The 18,732-nt window shown below is 41.0% G+C and overlaps 2 protein-coding genes across 13 annotated transcripts; one reads left to right on the plus strand and one right to left on the minus strand.

Annotated features, from left to right (window-relative positions):
* Nucleotides 1-503: 503 nt before the first annotated feature.
* LOC110835121 (peroxisomal multifunctional enzyme type 2) lies at nucleotides 504-18,192 on the plus strand. 12 transcript variants are annotated; one of them, XR_015537499.1, is made up of 18 exons: nucleotides 810-1,147; nucleotides 1,332-1,415; nucleotides 1,938-2,075; nucleotides 2,303-2,455; nucleotides 2,933-3,077; nucleotides 3,529-3,656; nucleotides 3,885-4,001; nucleotides 4,396-4,595; nucleotides 4,981-5,041; nucleotides 5,115-5,278; nucleotides 6,592-6,715; nucleotides 6,894-7,066; nucleotides 7,467-7,643; nucleotides 8,370-8,531; nucleotides 10,983-11,124; nucleotides 13,255-13,417; nucleotides 14,759-14,866; nucleotides 16,366-16,878. XR_015537499.1 is itself a non-coding variant. In XM_087357516.1 (16 exons), the coding sequence occupies exons 2-16, from the start codon at nucleotides 1,361-1,363 to the stop codon at nucleotides 11,537-11,539; spliced, it is 2,001 nt and encodes a 666-aa protein (XP_087213642.1). In that variant the 5' UTR covers nucleotides 504-641; nucleotides 1,332-1,360; the 3' UTR covers nucleotides 11,540-11,728. The 12 variants fall into 12 exon arrangements, 8 of the variants coding, with proteins under 8 accessions (XP_087213642.1, XP_087213647.1, XP_087213641.1 ...); XR_015537500.1 differs by lacking the exon at nucleotides 13,255-13,417 and having other exon boundaries at nucleotides 808-1,147; nucleotides 16,366-18,192; XR_015537498.1 differs by having other exon boundaries at nucleotides 14,759-16,878.
* Nucleotides 10,382-14,759, minus strand: LOC147872437 (translocon-associated protein subunit beta-like). The gene is made up of 2 exons (XM_087357523.1): nucleotides 13,145-14,759; nucleotides 10,382-11,356 (listed from the first exon to the last, which is right to left on the minus strand). Exons 1-2 carry the CDS (start codon nucleotides 13,715-13,717, stop codon nucleotides 11,270-11,272), a joined length of 660 nt encoding a protein of 219 aa, XP_087213649.1. The 5' UTR covers nucleotides 13,718-14,759; the 3' UTR covers nucleotides 10,382-11,269.
* Nucleotides 18,193-18,732: the final 540 nt, after the last annotated feature.

Here is an 18,732-nt window from a genome sequence, read left to right on the forward strand (position 1 = left end):
TTTACTATCATCCTCTCACTCGACATTATATAGTCTCAGCTAGTGACAGCATCGTTAAATAAATTGTGAGTCACATGAAGATGGCTGCCTTCTGGGTTGTAGCATTACAACACAGAAAACGAGTCATATTCGTACTCGCCACTGTGAGAACCTCAATTCTTACTGTGACTCGCATGCTTTTGTTATGCTGTAACTTTGTGTGCCTGAAACTCGGGACTGTCAGTGTGATGGTATGAGATAAGAAATTCATGAACATGTGTCTGCACGACCTTGAATTTTAAGACATCCCATCTTACTAGTGACAGATCTTATAAATTGATCTGAAGTTGTCACTGACAAGAAATCCCACAGTCTTGGACTGGGGACATTAAAATATCATAGTAATTTATAAAAAATACATTTAACACTGCTTTAGCTTCATTCAGCGTTCAGTATCACATTTAATTTTCATTGTTGCAATTTGCATGCTGTTTCCTAATGTTCTTCAGTAAGACACATCCTAGTTGCTGATTTAACTTCCTTGTGTAGAGCAGATGCTCATGGGAAAAGAGTGTGAAGATGACAGCGTTGTGGGATATTGCGCAGTGTAGTGTAATATAAATTGACACCATTATTAGGCGATCTCTCTGGTGATGAAGGCAGTAAGCATATTCCCCTTGTTACTTCATGCTTTTGAGTTAGTCTTGTTTCTTTTCTGTATTAATAACATAGGCAGGAAAACTGCGACATGAGTTAAGAAAGATAAAAGCAGTAAGTACAGTTTCTATGGGATATTATGATACAAGGTATAAAATGTGAAAGTAGGGCAAGGAAATATCTCAATTTGGGAACTCTACATTCAGACAGGTAAAATGCCATTTGTTGCTTTCGAACATTTTCGCTAGATCTACTGATACTATTGGTAGCACTGCATTAATCTAAATATATCGATATGGGAAAGAATGACTAGCGAAATTGCGTCGATCACTTTCGTAACCTGTTTTGAAGTACAGTACATATTTCTTGTACAGAGGTTTTGCAGCTATGTCAGACAGCAGACTGGCCGTATCTGATGCGAAGGTCTGAAAAAACAAGCACACAAACTGTGATGATCTCGTGGTAGTGGATTGTGTCTTGGAGTCTACGACTAGACAGCGGCGGATTTATCGTACGTAGTAAGATTTAGCAATTTGTGCGTTGTATTATAATTTTAACGGTTACATTATTTCTTGACGATGACTTCGCAGTTATACACACGAAAGTAAACAAGGTACAAAGTACTGGTTAATCTTGCACTTGCACTTGTACTACCTTATCCGTGTGTTTGGTCACGTAACTTCGTCTTGTTTCAGGTTCGGACTTCTGTAGGGCCCTATTAAGCATGACAGATCTGCGATTCGATGGCCGAGTGGTTGTAGTTACAGGAGCTGGTGCAGGTGATTATCGTACACGAAAATAATGTTTGTGCCTGATCGCTTTTCTAGTATGCAAGACTTTCTTTCGGAAATATTTAATTCTTGTCGAAATTATTTTAGGTTATCGTTCTTGTCTTCGCGGTTTCAGCTTCATTAATGACTATATTGTACAAAACAAATATAGTTCTTTCCCTCATTTGTTAAGACAAAAATATGAAATTGAAGGGTGTGGGCTGCTACAACAGTATGTTTCCAGTTTTAATTGTTCCAGTTTGTGTGTGTCCATTTCCATGGATAAAAGTTGTCATGATAATATTAAAGTATGATGAGACTCCACATGCCATGTGATGTGTGCACTGCAGAGGTGAGTTAATACCCTTCTCTTTTATCATTTGTCTGTTTCCATTGTCTCATAATCGTATTAATCATGGCATTTGCTTACAACTTCTTGTAATGAACAGTTCTGTGTGTCGTTTCACCCACTTATCATTTCTTGTGTGCCAGTTCCTCATAATTCTGACCAGCCATGACTTTATGTTTCAGGCCTGGGTAAAGCATATGCCCTGCTGTTTGCGGAGCGTGGAGCATCAGTTGTGGTGAATGACCTTGGTGGTGGTCGCCATCGCGATGGGAAGAGTAGCAGTGCAGCAGACAGTGTTGTAGAAGAGATCCGGCACAAAGGTGGGTTTAGTGCATTATGATGCTTGTTGGCTGCTACTGCATTTGCATGTAAGTTTCTTGTTTGTCCTCTCACCTCTTCTCTTTCTCCTTCCTTCTTACAAACTGCTTCCTTGTGTCCCCCTCTACCACCTCCGTCTGATTCCCTTTCCTTTCCAACTTCTGTTTTACGGTGAAGTCGCAGCACCGCGGGATTGCATTTGTATCGTAGATTGTTTTGTTTCTGGTAGGTGGCAAGGCTGTAGCCAACTATGCTTCTGTGGTGAATGGAGAGAAGATTATACAGACGGCTCTGGAAGAGTTTGGACGAGTAGATGTGGTAGTGAACAATGCTGGCATCCTGCGGGACAAGTCATTCTCCAGGATTAGTGACACAGACTGGAGTATGTTTGAGATTAAATCTTATTCTTGGCCATAATATCAGATTGTGGGGTACTTTCAGTGTATTTGGACTGCTACAGTCAGTCAGTCAGTCAGAAAACTAAGAGTGCCAGTGACTGGATATTATGTAGCTGTCCCAGGGGCCATTTTACCTTAAAGTCTGATAGTTCAGTGAAGTTGGAATATCATTTTTCTGCAGAGACTAATTCTGAAAGAGTTAAAATTCACAAGCGTCTATTCTCATTGTGGTTCTGACCAGTTTCAAGATACTGTCCATGGCATTTGCCTAGAGAGGCTGAAGAAAACCTTGACAAATACTGTCTGCTATGCCGAGCTGTTTTGTCTGTTGTTGATTTTGTATAGGAGGCCAAAAGAAAAGGGACTATGGTAGATTTCTTGAGTTCAGGGATGGTTTTGCATGCTTTTTTGTCTAGTTACTAGTGCTGTTGAGGTTTAATGATCATTTGTTACTGTTGCAGGCTTAATTCAGGACGTACACCTAACAGGTGCTTTCAAGGCAACTCGAGCCGCGTGGCCTCACTTCCGTAAACAAAAGTATGGACGTGTCATTGTGACATCCTCCAATTCTGGTCTATATGGGAACTTTGGGCAGGCAAACTACAGGTCGGTGTTAGTGACACTTCAGTATATTTATCTTTCATAGGATTGATCATTTGTATAATGTGTGCGTGATATCTTGGACATTAATCTGTTCTGTTTTGAATATCTTTGGGATTTAAAAGTATTAATTACAATACACCCCTCCCCCCGCCTATGAAATATTGATTTAACATTCTGGTTATTTATAAAAATAAAAGTTTGTCTTTGGTTGCCAGAAATGGTAGAAACTGTTTTCCCCCTCAGTTCCTCAAGACAGATGCCGGGATAGTGTGTTATATAAGCGAGGGTCACTTCTACACCCTCTCCAGTTCGTCATTCACCGTCGCTCTTCCTTTCAGGACTGTGTAATTCGTGCGGCTGAAAAGTTGTTCTCAAATAAGAAAGTTGGTGTGAGTGATGGCCGCTTTATGCATTTCTCGGGAGGAGTCCATGTATGTTTTCTTTATGGTTGCAGTGCTGCCAAGATGGGGCTGGTCGGTCTGAACAATACGTTAGCGATAGAGGGCAGGAAGGACAACATCCACTGCAATGTGATTGTGCCAACTGCGGCATCCCGGCTTACTGAAGACATCCTGCCACCTGGTGGGTGCTGCTGATACTAAAGCCTGACAGTGTGTCACTTCTGTTTACAATAAATGAACATCAAAGTGATGCAAACAGTACATTTTGGAAGTATATTCACCCTTTTGTCATATTATCAGTTGTAATAAATAGTTCATGTTTTGGAGATCTGTTATCAGCAGCTTTTAATATTGTCTCATGATTATAAACACTAATGTGATACTGATAAGTCACGTGTTTATTGCACAGATTTCTTTGCGCAGCTGCGCCCAGAGCTGATTGCGCCAGTCGTCGCGTGGCTGTGTCACGAATCCTGTGAGGAGACTGGCTCCATCATCGAGTCTGCTGCTGGCTGGGCAGGAAAATGTAAGTGTCAGTGGCACCCCTGTTCGGAATATGCTCGATGCCTGTAATGACACCACTGGTTCTGAGTCATGTGATGCCGTCCAAAACAGGACTGCATTTCATTAGGGTCATGAAGGTTGGGTCTGTTGTTGCTCTTTCAGTGAAATGCAGAAATGATTTTTTCACTGCAAATCACAATCGTAGATAAGTCGCAGAATCTGCATGTGGACTTCCGTAGATGTGTCAACAGCGGTAGAATGACCGGATTCATGTTTCAAGGGTCCTGATTTCAGTGAGACAGCTTGGAATAGCCATGAAGCGCAGTAATGATAGACAAGCAGAGAACCGTTTACCTCCCGTGCTGAGTGTCGGCAGAACTTTCCATCAGGATGCGTTCTTGTCTGACAACCTTCAGGTTATCTGGTGCGTTCACCGGGCGGCCTGCTGCGTGCACAGATGAATGAGCTGGTGACGCCAGAGGCTGTACGTGAGAACTGGGGCAAGGTGACAGATATGTCTGCTGCCGTTAAATTGGAGTCCATCCAGGAGGCATCTGGTACCCTGATGACCGTTCTTGAGCAGATGAAGTCGAACTCTGGGCTTTCTTCTGATGGCGTGAGTTATGACTCGATGTAGTTTTTTGCATATGCTTTCAGATAGTAATTCTTAAAGTTACCCCTGTGTCTAAGCACCATCCAGTGGAGGTGTATAGAGGGAGTGTAGTATAAGATGTATGAATGAGCAGAATTAATTTTGTTTATTGTGTACAGGATTTTAGCCCGTCGCCATAATTGTAGTATGTGGTTTACTTTACTTCAGTTGTGGCTTACGTCACTGGAGGTCCAGTATTTTGTTAAATGAGGTGTACATTAGTTTTGGCAATGGCTGGTGCTGCCATCCAAGTATTGATAGTGGCTAATCTTTGTGCAGACTTGAACTTTTGTCTTCTTGGTGACACTTATTCTGTGAACATGGTTTAAGGTCCTGATTTCCTTTCCAGAAGAGTGTTGTGACAAAGTTCCAATACACTCCTCGTGACCTGATCCTGTATGCACTGGGAGGTGAGTAATGTGCCCTTATGTGCGTGTGTTTGTGACAGTGTGACAGACAAGTAATGTGTTTGTTTTATTGCAGTTGGTAGCACTGTGACCAACCCAAGTGCCCTGAGATTCCTGTATGAAGGCCACGCAGACTTCTCTGCGTTGCCGACGTTCCTCGTGTTGCAAGGCGTGTCTGCCGTGATGGAGTCTAGTGTTACTGATGAGGTGTTCAGTGGCAGGGATTTCAATCCTGCCAGGGTAAGTGAGGTTATGTCTTGATAAGCAGACTCTTTTGAGGATAACCGCAAGGTTCAGCATCGGTCATTTCGAAGCCTGCCTTCGGATGCAACCCTGAGCCACCTCACAATCTTCTTGCTGTGTTTTCATCTCTGTATGTGCATTTCTTGCCTTCGCAGCTGAACATGTCCATATATCTTAACGCAAGGCACATTTTACTGCCTGTGCTTTGTCTATTACGAATATAATAGCCAGTCTCCATCGCACTTGACTTGTTTAGTTCACTGTACATGCAGTGAGGAAGAAATTAAAAGTCTGCTGGTCCTCATGGAATGAAAGCAGATCCAGCTTCTGCGAAAATAATACTGCAGTGAGTTGTTTTTCTGTTCATTGCAACGGAGGATCATTCAGGTCGTATTCTATGCTAGTGAAGTTGTAATTGAGCAGTGTGGTGTGGACTCGGGGAATGCTTGCTATCATTCAGTCCAAAATGTTTTGTCCTCTCATCTCACATCAAGAAAACTAAAGATACAAAAGTTGTGCTGTATGGGTGTTAAACTTGGTCTCCCACTTTGAAGGAGGAACATAGATTGAGGGTCTTTGAGAACAGAGTGTTTAGGATATTTCGACCTAAGAGGCAGGAAGAAAATTGCATTATGAGCTTCACGGACTGTACCCCTCGCTTGATACTGTTAGGGCGATTAAATCGAGGAGGATAAGACGGGCGGGACATGCGGAACGCATTGTGGAGGGGTGGGGTGTTTACAAGATATTGGTTAGAAGGCCTGAAGGGAGGAGATTGTGGGTGAGACATTGGCGTAGGTGGGATGGCGTTAAGATGGACCTTTGGGAGATAGGAATCTATGGAGCAAACTGGATGCAGCTGGCTCAGGTTAGTCTTATGGCAGGCTTTTGTGAACTCAGTGATGACCCTTTGGCTTCTATAAAGAAAGTGTTCTAATTTTTGAGAAGCCAAGTATACAGTCAGTTTTTCAAAGAATATCCTGCACCATAGAGAGAGTGAGGATAGAATTCACACTGATTCAGTGAGCTGCACAGAGTGTAGATGCTTCCCACTGGCATGCCACTCGGTCGTGTAAACAAATGACAGTATTCAGTTGTTTTTGCAGGTATATCATAAAGTATTTCTTTCTTTCTTTCCACTAAATGGATTCGAGAAGTTCTGCTAACTTAAAGATAGTTCAGTGGTTTCGACGTAGAGACTGATTGGATTATGAACCTTAGGGTTGCTGATGAGGCACAAAGGAATGAGAAACGATTGAGTACATAATTGGAGTTGACTGAGGAGGATCGTGTTGCTGCTATGTTGCCAGATGTTGCATGGTGAGCAGTACTTGGAGGTTCTGCGTCCCATCAACAGTGAAGGGACTCTTGAGGTGCACTGCAAGGTGGTGGATATGTTGGACAAGGGATCTGGGACTGTTGTGCTGGTGGAAGGTGAGATAAAATTGTGCAGTATGATCATTCCATTTGTAACTTCTGTCAACTTGGTTCGTGCAGTTGTAACGTGTCTCTTTTTCATTGATCTGTCTAGGCTAGGGGGAATATAAGTGGTTTAAAAGTCTAGTCTTCAAGGTGATACAAATTCAGTTGCTGTCTGTTGTCATTATTGCAGTGGAGACATTTGATGAAAGTGGTGAGAAGGTGGCACAGTCCCTGCTGACAACATTTGCTGTTGGAATGAAGGGTGTTACAGACAAGCGTACTTCACCCTATGATGTGCCAACAGCAGAACCACCAAAGCGGATTCCTGATTTGTCTGTTGAGCAACGCACGTCTCTTGATCAGGTCAGAATAGAGGGAAGCATGTGTTACGTGTGAGGCTCTTTGGTTATTTTTCTTTGAGGGGGGGGGGGGGGGAGTGAATGTAACTTTTCTTATTCTGTGTATGTATTTTTAGTTTCTTCTGTCAGTAGTACTAACGTGTGAAATATGGAGAAGAAGGACAATCTAATTAAGATCTTGACATATTTGTGGTGATAGAGCTTTGTAAAATGTGCATCCTTAAGATTATTTGATGTAGACTGAAAATGCTGACTGCTTTGAATCTGCACTTATTGCTGTGTGTGAAAATTATGACTAATGAAACACTGCAGCTAAGTCTGTAGAATTTAGTATGCAGAGAGATCATAAACACACCTACAAATTAATTGTCAATGTTTCTTCACTTCAACATTATTTCCTGCAGGCTGCACTCTACCGACTGTCTGGAGACCGCAACCCACTTCACATTGACCCGAATGTGGCTGCATTTGGTGGATTTGATCGGCCCATCCTGCACGGTCTGTGTTCGCTGGGCTTCTCAGCCCGCCATGTCCTACAGCAGTATGCGGATAATGATCCAACCAAATTCAAAGCCATAAAGGTGTGTAATAGAAACATCTCTTTTTGGGGCTTTCCTATTTTCACATTCTCATGATAACATTCCAGCACCCTCTTTCTGTTGTTCTATGGATTGTTTGTGTTCACAGCATTTTTCACTTGCCTCTTCCGTGTCTGATGTACAGTTCAGGTGATGTCAGTCATTGTACTTTCTTATTCTTTCCACATGCTTTCCTATTTTCTCGCATCCCTGTTGGAATACTTCATAACCGTGACTCCCATTCACAGTGGATACGTTAAGGGATATTCATGTGAAGCATGGTGCAATGGTGTGGCTTGATAGTAGATTTCTAAGTTGTAATTCCGGAGGACTGTTCATAACATTTTACCATTTCAGTCTCTTCTTTTTAATTTTATCATCTTGTTGCTTTGTAAGTTCTTTGTACTTTTTTTCCATCAGAGAGATTGTTAAATATGATGTTATTTCATGAATCTGTTTCATTTTCAGAGGTTATATAGCATCAGATAGAATGAGAGGATAATGAATGGGTATGAATTTGGAAAGGGGCAGTAATATTAATTTTCATGTTACTATGCTGGAAGTTCTTTGGAGGGACTGAGGAGAACTCTGATTAGCCTGAGAAGGATAGTCAGAAACTGGACTTAGATGCAACCTGATATCCCCATTAATATGGTTTAGATCGTTGCACTACACAGGCCATCAGAGTGTGAGGGTATGAAGAAAATGATGACTGTCACTGGTTTACAGGCTCGGTTCAGCAAGCCGGTTATCCCTGGGCAGACACTACAGACTGACATGTGGCAACAGGGGAACCGTATCCACTTTCAGACCAAGGTGAAAGAGACGGGGAGCGTGGTGATATCTGGCGCATATGTCGATCTCACCGAGGCATCCGTCCCGCAGCACAAGGTACGTTTTTGTGGCTGACTGATGGGCCAAGATCATCTTTGATGATGGTTGTTCTGCTGGTGAGAAATTTCGTTGCTGCTGGCCTTTCATCACGTTCACATAATTCTGCCCTTATGCTCTGTCATGAGCTGGTTGAGTCCTATCTATCTCTTCACATCATATTTCTCTAAGGTGCATTTTAGTAATGTCTGTGTGTGTGTGTAGATCTCCCAAGTACTGTTTTCCTTTCAGCTTTTCCAATGAAATTTTTGTGTCAAATTTCATGTCTACGCAGTGGAAATAAAAGGTCACACATATTGCAGGTTCCTCACAGAAAAATGCAATTTGATTATGCAGTACACTGCTACTAAACAAGACGAAGTATTTGAGCTGTGTTGTTTGCATGTAAAGCTTACTTAATATAAATGTACATTTTGATGTAAATTCTGTAATTGTGTGTTGGAGAATGTTTAATTTAGTGTGGGTTTAATGAGCCAAATATAAGATTTAATTCTGGAGTTTTAGTAAAATGATAAGAAAGCTCTGATGGGCAGGGCATACAGCATGCATGAGCAAGACATGAAATGAGTACAGAATTTTGTGTGGAAAACCTGAGGGAAGAGATGGCTTCAGAGACCAACTCATAGATGGGAGTGTAATATTAAAATGGATCTTTAAAATACTGGGTGTTAGGTTGTGGATTGTGTTCAAGTGGTTCAAGATAAGTCCATGAGGCAGGCCTGAGCTGTGTGGTGTTTGTTCCTACAGATTGCAAGTTGTGTTTATAATCGATATAAAGTGTAACTGATATTCTGTTATCTTGTGATAACCTGCATTGTTCAGCCTAGCAATTTCTTACTCTCAGTGACAAGGTTATGTTTCCTTTTTGTTAAGATCCCAAACATTACAGCATTGCTAGTATCACATCTTCAGTAAGATCCATTTTAACCCTTTAAAGCTGAGTTGTAACTGTATGTACCACCTGCTGTAACAGTCATTATCTCTGCATTTTGCCCACAGAATATATAATGTGGGTTTTATATTGATCTCAGAATAAACAGTAATTTATTTCTCTAAGCAGCATTAACTAGTTTAGTGTTGTCGTGGAGACGTGTTGTGTTTTCTTTGAGGTAACAATGGATTGATAGAATATTATGCACCTTCACTGTGGCTGAAGGGGTTAATTATTTTCTTTAATTTCCTAGTTGGTCTTCAGAGGTTACTCAAAAGCTCTATGGAATTTCTTTGTTTTCTCTTTCCTAGTTACATTTCCAGCTTATGGTAAATATCTGCAAATCAATTTCTCAGGATATTTGCATCTTCAGTGGGCAAAGTGAGGAAGAAACTTCACGATTTGTACAGTTCACTTAGTGCTTTGTGAATAGTGAACTGTGGGAGACAAAGAGAAGTTGTCACATGAATACATTGTTTCACTACACTTGTTTATGTAAAATGTCATTAGGTCAGAAATTGGCTTAGACTTGGAAAAAAATTTTGGCATGAAGCTGGGGGTGGAGCCGAGTCATGATATGGCCATTTGTGTGTGTTTTGTGTAACAGAATAATGAACCTTTGTTTTGTAAAAGCAGTAAGTTTTTTGACTAGCTGAGTCACTGTCAAGGAGGCAGGAAAGACTTTGCACTTTAGCCTACATGTAAGGTTGTCTTGATAACATGTACAGTACAGTACAGTACAGTAGCTGTGTTCAAGGTCATGGAAGAAACACAAGTGAGTAGCTCTGATGTATGCTGGTTGCATCAGTCAGTCACTATGCCTGCTGTGATGAGGTCCACCAAGGTGAGGGAAGTGAAAACTGGAATTTGTAGTTCAGAGGCACATCTCATGTCCTGACATAGAATGAAAATATGAACATTGTTTTGCATTTGTTTTTAAGCTAAAAATATAGTATTCATAAATATTTAACACGTTCAGGAAGTACTCATTATTGATTACAGAGTGTGTAACCATCGAAACTACTCTCAGTAATGCTAAAGATCAAATTACATCATATCCATATTTTTCCACTTTTGTATGGTTGTAAAATATGGTTTCTTTCTTTGTGTGAAGAACCTAAATTGTGTTTGAAAACAACCAAATATTATTTGGGATCTTGAAGGATCAAATAAGTGGATTCTTAGGATAGTGAACTAAAGGACTAAATGTGTTGTTCATAAGATGAAAACACATAATGTATGCATAGTTTGGTGGGAATCCTGTTAAAAAAATTGGACATAAGTAAGACTGAGAATTTAAGGGGAGGATAATATTAAGCTGGATCTTAGACAAATACAGATGTGTTTGAACTGTGCCAAAGTGGCTTGGTCCTGCAGCTAGTGATACTGTTTGGTATTGGCAATGTTCGACCTTCGTTTTCTATCACCAGAGAGTTAACAGGTTCCTAGAGACATGCAGAAATGGTGTATGATGTTGGTGGCTTTGTAAACTGTAATGTGAGGTTGCATTGTTGGTGCAGGCATCCACATCAGCGCTGGATTCGGATGGTGTGTTTGACTTGCTGAAAAAGCGGGTTGCGGCAAACCCAGAGCGTGCCAAGAAGATCGGTGGTGTGTTCCAGTACAACATCACCAAAGATGGCAATACTGTTGCCACCTGGAGTATGTATCACACAGTTGTCATGGATTTACAGCACTGTTAGAGAGTAAATTTTATACAGACTAACTTAAAACTTTCATCTGTTAAACGTTTTGTCTGTGCGGTTAACTCTCCTACTTCATATCTGGCAGATCTTGGGTTTGTATCTCATTTGAGAGACAGGGTTTTCTTATCATAGTCACGGAAGGCAATGATGAGACCCTCGCCGGGTTCGCTTGTCACGGCCACTTGCAGCTGAAACGGAAAGACTTGTTATGCATTTCTGTTGCGTCCTACAGGAGCAGTGTGTGACGATGTTAACAGAAACCCAAAAAACAAAACAAGAGATAAACTTAGGAATTTTACATGATTACAGGCTTTGTGGCATATGTATTTGTCAAGAAGTTCTGGAAAAATGAAATGTATGCAGAAATTTGATGGTGAAACCTGAGGAACACCACTTGGAAGACTTGTAAGAAGTTTGGAGATTAATATTCAATTTTAGCTTTGATGTTAGCTATATTCAGTCCTCAGTTCATTTTAATTATGAGCTTTGAATATCAGAGAAGCAGACAGAAACAAGTATGGTGTCCATAGATGGATTTTCCAAGTAATATTTAAATGAAGATTTCTGTCTTCTGGGTTATTGCGCTGTGTAGTCTGGTCGATGTTAACCAACGTTTCAGAGGTCATACTGCCTCCGTCATCAGGGCGATGAATATGCCAATAGGGTGTGAGGAGTTGGATTTTATAGGCAGGGAAGTGAAAGGTGTAGCCTGCCCCGAGCCAATGGGAGCAGGTATGGGAGTGGACCAATGGTAGCACGTGGGCGAGGGTGGGAGAGGGAGAGAAAGTAGAGAGAGAAAGGTGAGTGTAGTTGTATGGATAAAGGCCCTGAAAGGGGCCGAGTTAGTGGTCTGGTTGGTTCTGGCGGCGCACTCTTGCTCGTTCTCGGAGTCCTCGGAGTGTGTGGATCAGAGGCTTCCAGGACCGGCTCAGGTGAAGTCCATCTTCCCTGTTAAAGTTATCAGGATGAAGTTCGATCTCGATGGCTTCCCTGATTAACCGGTCCATGTAGCCGGTTTTTGAGGAGAGGATAGAAGTGTCCTCTAGCTGTATCTTGTGCTCCAAGTTGAAGCGGTGTTCAGCAACCGCAGATTTCTCGGGCTGCCCGAGCCGGATGTGGCGTTCGTGCTCCTTGATCCTGGCCTCAACGGAACGGCCTGTCTGGCCGATGTAGACTTTTCCGCACTCGCAGGGAACTCTGTATACGCCAGGCGTCTTCAGTCCTAGGTCGTCCTTTACCGGCCGGAGAAAACTGGGAATTTTCTTTGGCGGAAGACCAACAGACTTGATGTCGTGCCTGGCCAGCAACCTGCTTATGCGGTTGAAGGTCGTCCCGACGTAGGGCAGGAAGGCAACCGAGGCTGGTTTTTCAGTAGGCGGTGGCAGCCTCGCAGGCGGATTGAGAGCTTTCTGAATCTGACGGTTGCTGTATCCGTTTTTCCTGAAGGTGGTGGTGAGTGCATCCAGTTCACTCTGTAGGCTGTCGTGGTCGCAAAGGGCTTTAGCCCTGTGTACCAGGGTCGAGAGCACGGCCTGTTTGTTGGACGGGTGGTGATGGGAATTGGAGTTGAGGTAAAGGTCGGTATGGGTTGGTTTCCGGTACACCTTGTGGCCTAATGAGCCGTCAGGTTTCCGGTGAATGTCTATGTCGAGGAATGGGAGATGGCCGTCCTTTTCAGTCTCCATGGTGAACTGGATGACCTCTGAAACGTTGGTTAACATCGACCAGACTACACAGCGCAATAACCCAGAAGACAGAAATCTTCATATTCACCGCTGTGAGAACCTCAAGTCTTACATAATATTTAAATGTTTCAAAATGAAAATCATTTTATCAATCTGAAGAATTTGTGTTTTATGCTCATTATTTTACAATGGCTTCCTGTACATTCTAAATATATAATTTAGGACCAGCACAATGGAAATTACAAACATTTCTATAAATTTTGACCACGGTCCATGCAAGTGATAACTCACTTCAGAGGCATCCTCTGTTGGTCTGTAGTTGACTTCTGCAGCTGTGAAGTTGAAGTATCCATATTTCCTTGGTCTGACAGCTACTACATGAGATACATTTGTCCCTTCAGGGATCCTGTCAATCTTGATGTTGAGCTGACCACCCACCAAAGTGAAGGCCTCTTTGTGAAAGCTACTGTCACTCAGCTTAACACCAAGAGCAGTACTTGTGCCAACATTATATAGTGTGTACTGCAAAGAATGTTGTGTGTTATAATCAAACAAGTTTATGAGGTATGTTGGTATTATATGGGTACTAAATACAATATTATCATGAGATGCTCCATATTCTTTGGCTTGTAACATAAACGGCCTATGATATGTAAAAATTTCTATTCTGCAAAAACAACCGGACGATAATTTTTCTGAAACAATATGACATCTAAATATCCCAGCTACTATGTCCATGTCTTCAACCAGATATCTATTCAGTATCTGTTTCGAAATTAGCAATCTGGCACCCGTTTCTTCTTCCTCATTACCATCTACATAAGCAGCTAGGGCTGCGAGAACAAAAATACTTATAAATTTCATTCTTTCAAGACTTTTAACGAAATATTAATTTATACACTCCCCAACGTGTTGTACGCACGAGTACTTCGAATCTTTCCCAACGGAATGGCACTTCTTTATCAAAACTTCCAACTCGTTGCCAACTCACAAGCAACAAAGCATGTAATTCGACTCCTACTGGCAATGACCGCACTTAAAAATTAGTTCCGGTTCCCTTCATTGTCACCAATTTAAAAGTTAATGACGATAAAATATACCGTTCCAGCCGTTGCCAATGTTAAAATGAAACTGTTTTGGCTTCACTGTTAAACACAGAAGTTTAGAAGTTCCATAGTTTGTAACATGCTTTGTAACTCAGAACTGTAGTTTGTTAATCGGCTGTACTTCGTATGCGATTATTTGGAATAATTATTAGGCACATATGGATGTGCTTTGTTATCGGTAATATAACGTAACTGTGTTGAGAATCATGTCGATGTCTCTGTCATCAGACCCGGAATTGGAAATGAAAGTTAAAAAAGGTTTGAAAACGTGTCAAACATGGATTGAGTTGTTTATGTTGAACTTATATACGTAACATTGCAAAGCACTGCCCCCGATGGTGGAGAAGAGGGTAGAAGTTACCAGACTGCATCATGAGTTGCAGGGACGTTGCTACGATGTGGAGTATGCCATTGGGTAAGGTTTAAAGGAAATTCTGTTCGTTCACTAGTATTCAAGAGGAACCTTGTTCCCAAGTGAATACTTTTCCACAGGCTTGTAGCAGCATCTTGCTCATTTCTAGTTGACATTTTGAATTATGTGAAGTGTAATTTCTTTATGTTACAAGGAAAGCTTATTATTTAATCAATTAACTTAGTGATTTTAGACCTTCATTCATTTGACATTTCTGCCTGGCAAAGGAATAAGATCCTGAGTCCTGACACAAAGTCGCCAAATATGGTGTGTGTGCATGTGTCTATCTATCTATATATATATATATATGATTTGGAAGAAAAGTGAGAATCACAAGACCTTCCCAGAACTTTGTGTAGTTTTTTCAGCAGTTGTATTGTTCTCCAGGGCAGTGAAGTCTATGGAGGGGGCAGAGGATAACCTTGGTAACATACAGGAACTGCTGAAGAATGCGGTGTTCTTGCGACAGCAGATTAAGTATGAAGAAGCTCGCAGGTGAGTGTTATTGTGAATGTTGTGGACGTGATTTCTGTGGTCTGTCTGTGCCTTCTCTCAGGGTTCTTCCCATTTTATTCATATGTGAACTGAATGTAAGATGAGCAAATGTGTTTCAGTTGGAAAAGAATGTACTATAGCAAGTACAGAATGCTAAATTTGTGGGTTACCTGTGTTTTAGAATACATGAAGGAAATAGGGTTTGGGGAATTTGGGACACAAACTTGTTTTATAGCAACAGGAAGGAAGTCTGTCACTAGTGTAAATCCCCCATAAATAAATATCTCCTATGCGTAAGGAAAAAATGATCTGAATTGTTGTGTAGTACATGGACAAAACTATTCTGTGCAAATCCTCGTTTGGGAAGGAGTGATTCTACCAGTAAATTATAGCAGTGTTGTGTTAGCACTCCTGTTTCTCAAATGAATTACGTCCTATGCACAAGTCTCAGCAGGGGATTTGCTGTCCTGACTGAAGAGGGTTTTTTTTGTCAGTTTCCTCAGATCTTCCAGTTGAATCTGATCATAGTGTATCAGAATATGCCAGTTGATCCAGTGGTTTTTGAATGACTTATAAAGCAGTCTTATTAATTAAGTAAGCTGCATGTGTATGTCCATCTAGCCTGATTCAGTTACACAGCAGTTGACTGGTTTTTGTGAAATTTGGTGTGAATATCTACCATTTCAGTTCTCTTGATCTTCTGTTCATTTTAACTTTGTCATCTGCCATTACTGAATTGAGTTTTGAGGTTCTTATGATAGTGAATATGGAGGTGGCTGTCTTGCAGGTTGTTGCACCATTTAATGTAAAAATCAGTTTGTGCAACGTCGCAGGCAACCATCTTTGTAATGAGTTGTTTTGTAGGACACTAAATTAATTTTATTGCTCTGTGGATCACTGTTTCATTCACAGTAGTGTAGAATACCGGTCAGACAGTGTGTTAGTGATTTTTCACCTTGCTGTGATTCTTCATGTGTGTTAGAATTGTGTTTTGTTCTTGTGTGCTGATCCAAGAACATTTGGATTGGCATGCGCATATGCGCAACGCATGTGATTTATGTTGCATGTCTTGTCTGTGTAGGCTCCCCCACTAATGCTGTGACATGCCAGGTAATTGCTGCTTCCTGTTGTTTATTATGTTGGTAGTATATTATGGTAAGCAGTCACTACATGATCATGATGAAATTGGGGATATCACATGGCCTTAGAATTGTTACTGTGTAGGAGAAAGAGTGCATGGTCACATGGACATAATGTTTCATTGATACAGAGGACACTACAGAACAAGGGAACTGTGGTCCTATAAGTGGGAAATATTAACCTGTCAGTGTGGGCTGTGTCGAATGGACGTCTTTGCACGGTGTGATAGGTGCCATGTATGTTTCCAACATCAGAGTGAAAGAAATGACTATATTTATTCAATTGTGAGGTGATACTGAACTGTGCAATATCGTTATACTAAGAGACAGTATATTTAAGACATTTATTTCCTCTATTAGGTTGAAGGCCAGTTCATGCTTCATTGTTCAAAGTTCCTGCTTTTGGAAAAGTTCTTAATTACAGATAATAATGGCTACTTATTTCACCTGCTGTTTTGTGTGGGTGTTAAACTTGGTGTCTTGCACTGATGTCTGTGATGAGCAGAATACATGTAACTAAGAGAAACATACAGGCAGCGAGAGAAAATTACATAATGAGGAGCTTCATGAATTGTGCTGTTTTTTTGGGAAAGTGTTCAAATCAAGAAACCAGTGGGTGGTTGGTGTTGCCCAAGGAATGTAGTGGCACTTTAGTATTAGCAGTGGATAGTTATATAATCAATATTGTTTGTGCATGTTTTTTTTCCTTCAAATTAGCCATTTAATTACTATGTATTTGCATCGCTGTTTGTTTAATTTTGTTCAGATTACAATTTCATGTCTTGGATCCTCCATTCACAATAATCCTAATCCCATTTAGTATTAAGTAATTTGTACGGTTGAAATATAATTATTAAATAGCCTACGAATCAATTAGTCAGTTCATTCACCCTTTTAGCCACTTGATCTCTTAATCACAGTCAGGCGGCTAAGCAACCAGTGGATCAATCAACTGCTCATTCTGTTCAAAGATATTTGTTCGTACAGGAACAAGAAGGAGTCATACTAAATTAAGGGTTTGGTGCAGTCTTTACTGTATGATCTACTATTAGCTTCTCAAGGACTCTGCTTCATGAAAATTTTATTTACAATCACAAAATCATGTTTAGATCTTCAAGGACACCGGTTGACCACAGTTTGTTGGGAACAATACTGGTGATTCATGGTTAGGATCATTTTGGTTATATTTTGAGGATAAAATTCATATTTTGGGTATGAAATTCTTACTTGAAACTACATTTCTCGGGCATTTACAGTGAATCCTTCATTTAGTTCAGATGCCAAAAGTGGTGTTCTGAAAGTGCAAAGTTAAGAGCTTTCATTAAAGATTTCGGTGAGGAATATTTTAGTTCTGATGGAACAATTCTGTTCTGTAAACTTTGTGAAGTTAATGTTACAGCTGGTAAGGGATTTAATGTGCAACAACATTGTGATACAAGCAGTAGGCAGGTCAGGTTTCTGTTGCGATATGAAGTGAGCCTGCCAAGTGTACTGAACATACTGCACTGATTTCCTGGCAAGCAGTAGGCTGGTCAGGTGACAGACAGCTTTTCCCCGAGTAAAATCCCAAGGATCAATTAAGCTTCTTCTCTCAGCTATTCCCAGAAAGACAAAATGCATTCACTTTTAACTAACACAAATGCAAAAATAAACAGCATTCTGATGACGCAGTTGATTGAACATGTACTTTTGTTCTTGGGGAGGGGGGCACACCACACACACTTCTGAGTATATAAATGTCACTTATCAATGCCGTAAACGCCTCATGGCGTTTATTTATTTGATTCCTCGGGAATCATCGACACATAACCTCAACCGTTAAACGAGAACACCCTATCATTCCGTAACCTGATGACAGCCCACCTAGATCGCTGTTCGCACACATAAACTTACAGCACCTAAGACTAGATTCACGCAACAAATTTTACCAACTCTCTCTCTCTATCTCTGCGCGAACTTGACTACAGCGAATTCTAGTAGCGAACCCAGTAAACTACGTATTGAGCGGGAAATGCAGGGCATCGATATATCAGGAAGATCCAGAATCGTAATCTTGTAGGAGCCTGGTAGCCGAATGGATAGCGTGCTGGCCTGCGGAATACGACATCGGCAGTTCGAGACCCAGCGGATTCTTACAGTAGTATTAATTCTTAATTCTTACAGTAGTATTAAGTTCTAAATATAAAACGAGGGCAGGACTCAGGACTCAAACGATTTCTGATTTCTGATTTCTGCCCTCTAAAAATAATTGTGGGTTACCGGGAGGGTGGGGCGCCTAATATGATAGAATGAGGGGGGTTATGCACAAATATATAAAAGGGGGCTCAGTTGGGGGTATACCAACAACATACAGACATCAAAGCATATGAGTCGAAGAAGAAACAATCCAGCGAAATAAATCAAACCATCAAACCTGCATGCTTGTCATGTAAGCTGTTGAGTGTGTTCGCAGACTGACTTGATATCTGAACAGGAAACCTGATGGGACAATGAATGAAGTGTGTAATTACCTGACCTATAGGATGCACTTTAAATGTTGTGATTGTAAGTGTGAGATGATATGTTGACAGAAGTAAATGCAGTTTGGGATTGACATTATTGCTGTTTCCAGTTGGTATAGGTATCGTTTGTAGGCGTGGGTGGAGACTATTTGTGAAGTGATTTTGGTTTTTGTTATGTAGTGCTGTGACCTGCCGGGGTATTTTCTGTGCTTGTGGTGTGTTAAGC

Source organism: Zootermopsis nevadensis, unplaced genomic scaffold, assembly GCF_977971745.1.
Source record: "Zootermopsis nevadensis isolate Lab colony 2312 unplaced genomic scaffold, Znev_1.0 Znev_ptg000028l, whole genome shotgun sequence".
NCBI lineage: Eukaryota > Metazoa > Arthropoda > Insecta > Blattodea > Termopsidae > Zootermopsis > Zootermopsis nevadensis.